The sequence below is a fragment of the Nicotiana tabacum genome, chromosome 16, assembly GCF_000715075.1.
Source record: "Nicotiana tabacum cultivar K326 chromosome 16, ASM71507v2, whole genome shotgun sequence".
NCBI classification, from domain to species: domain Eukaryota; kingdom Viridiplantae; phylum Streptophyta; class Magnoliopsida; order Solanales; family Solanaceae; genus Nicotiana; species Nicotiana tabacum.
Window position 1 is genome coordinate 119,174,470 of NC_134095.1, and position 2,492 is coordinate 119,176,961.

Below are 2,492 nucleotides of genomic sequence, written 5' to 3' on the forward strand. Positions count from 1 at the left end.
AAGATAGATGGTTGTATCATTTTCTTCTTAATAACAGATTCTGTTTTCTATCATTCTCTGAGTATTGCCTTCTCTTTGCATGTCTTCTTTCTCAAGCTCAACCTTTAGATCCATAGCAACTAACATGGTATCAGATCTACCGGAGTAGATCGAAGGCAGTTCTCAAGCTAGTCTTTATTCTCGTTACTTCAATTTCAGAATGTGGTAATTGTCCAATTGTAGCGTATAGTTGAAAGACTAGTGTTTACTCTTGAGAAGAAGCTGAAAATGGCGATTGGAGAAGAAACATTAGGTGAAACTTCATTTCCAGCAACTACAACCTCTGGTAATGTCAATTCTACCACCGGTGCAACTGTATTTCCATCAATTGACCACAATCACCCACTCTTCCTTCAACCAAAACACACTCCAGGTAGTATTCTGATTTCTCTTCAACTTAAAGGTTCAGATAACTATGCGCTATGGAGTAAGTCTATGAGGATTGGTCTGTTAGGGAAGAGCAAGTTAGGTTTTGTAGATGGTCGATTTCCTAAATCTAAGATTGAACCTGAACTTCATGATCAATGGGAGAAAGTTAATGATGTAGTTCTCTCATGGATAATGAATGCAGTAAGGCCATGTTTACTTAGTAGTGTAGTATATGCCTCTAATGCTCACAAGTTTTGGGAGGACTTAAAGGAGAGATTCAATAAGGTAAGTGGATCTAGGATTCTGTATCTACATAGATAGATTTATACCATCACTCAGGATACTATGTCTATTGTTGACTACTTCTCCAAATTGAGAGATCTCTGGGATGAATTTGATGCGTTAATGCTCTGTCACTAGATGTCCATGTCTCGAGTCTAAAAGATATGCCCAACACTTTGAGTATCACATGCTACTTCAGTTTCTGATGGGATTGAATAAGTCCTACTCATAGTCAAGGAGCTAGATCATGATGATGTCTCCAATTCCTAGTATTAACAAAGCTTACTCTCTATTGATTGATCAAGAGCAAAGGAGTCTGGCTAATTTCACTCAGACTACTCAAACTACTGAAGGCACAGAAGGAGTTGTATTCTATAGTAATAAGAACCCAACAAATGCAGGTGAAAACTTCAAGTATAAGAAGAATCAGTTTCAGTCTGAATACTGTCATTATAAGGGGCACACAAAGGAGAATTGCTACAAACTTCATGGCTATCTATTAGACTTCAAAGGGGAAAAAAAGGGTCATAGTTCTGGAGTGTATGCAAATAGTGTAAATAGTCCAATGTTTCCAAATGTTGCAGAGGTAGGCACTCAGCAAGTCTCTTAAGAAACTCAATCAGGGATACATCAAGTCCAGCATGCTTACATGACTCAATTTACAAAAACTACTTCCAAATGTTCCTTTCTTCACCTGAGAGCAGTACCAACAAATTCTTCAGATGCTCTCCAAAGGGAATGAAGATGGTCTAGAATCATCTACCAAGTTAGCTGATGCATGTACTCTAATTACTCTAATGTCCAATTATCTCAAGCATAATTGGATTATAGACACAAGAGCCTCAAATCATAATACTTCACAACTTGATGTTGTTACCTCTTGTCAAGCAATCCCCAGCTTAGAGAGATGCACTGTTCAATTACCTAATGGGAATGTAGTATCTGTATCACATAAAGGAATCCTCCTCAGTACTTAGAAATAACAATATCTGTAATGTGCTATACATTCTAGACTTTAGATACAACTTGCTCTCAGTGTCTCAGCTCACCAAAGAACTTTAATGCATGATTGCATTCTTCCCTGACTTCTACATTTTCCAGAATTTCTACAGTGGTTAGGTGAAGGGGATTGGTAAGGATGAGCATGATTTGTACATACTTCAAGGAGGATCATCACAGTATTCTGCAGTAACACCAAAAAATAAGTGTGCTAACACAACCAACTTACTTAATTCGGAAGTAATATGGCATATGAGATTAGGACATGCTCCTATTGATGTAATAAGGAAGTTAAATGCTCTTAGTACCTTAAAGACATGAACTTATCACTGTTATGTATGCCCAATTTCTAAATAGTCTAGATTGCCTTTTCCTCTAAGTACATCAGTGTCTCAATCTGCATTTGGCTTAGTTCATTGTGATATATGGGGGCCCTATAGAGTTCCCTCTCATAGTGGTAAGAGGTATTTTTATCACAATATTTGATGACTATATCAGATACACTTGGATTTTTTTGCTCAACTTCAAATCAGAAGTTATAGTTGTACTAAGAGGCTTTCTAACTCAAATAAAGAAGATGTTTCAGCTTCCATAAAAGTCTTAAGGACTGATGATGGTAGTGAGTTTTTCAGTAACGAGTTTAAATAGTTGTTCTCCAGTCTTGGGATCTTTCATCAGAGTACATGTGTCTAAACTCCTCAACACAATAGAATTGTTGAGAGGAAACACAGAACTATCTTAGACATGGCCAGGTCTCTCAGGTTTCAGGCTGCTGTTCCTCTAAGGTTTTGGGGTGAATGTGT

General features: G+C 37.4%; 1 protein-coding gene across 1 annotated transcript; it reads left to right on the forward strand.

Annotated features, from left to right (window-relative positions):
* Positions 1 to 267: 267 nt before the first annotated feature.
* LOC107792785 (uncharacterized) lies at positions 268 to 828 on the forward strand. The gene is made up of 2 exons (XM_016615020.1): positions 268 to 693; positions 748 to 828. Exons 1-2 carry the CDS (start codon positions 268 to 270, stop codon positions 826 to 828), a joined length of 507 nt encoding a protein of 168 aa, XP_016470506.1.
* Positions 829 to 2,492: the final 1,664 nt, after the last annotated feature.

Excerpts from the sequence above, each read along its gene's own strand:
- LOC107792785 (XM_016615020.1), top strand. The coding sequence starts at position 268 with ATGGCGATTGGAGAAGAAACATTAGGTGAAACTTCATTTCCAGCAACT. Across the intron at positions 694-747 it reads TAAAGGAGAGATTCAATAAG|GATACTATGTCTATTGTTGA; the intron begins GTAAGTGGATCT and ends ACCATCACTCAG.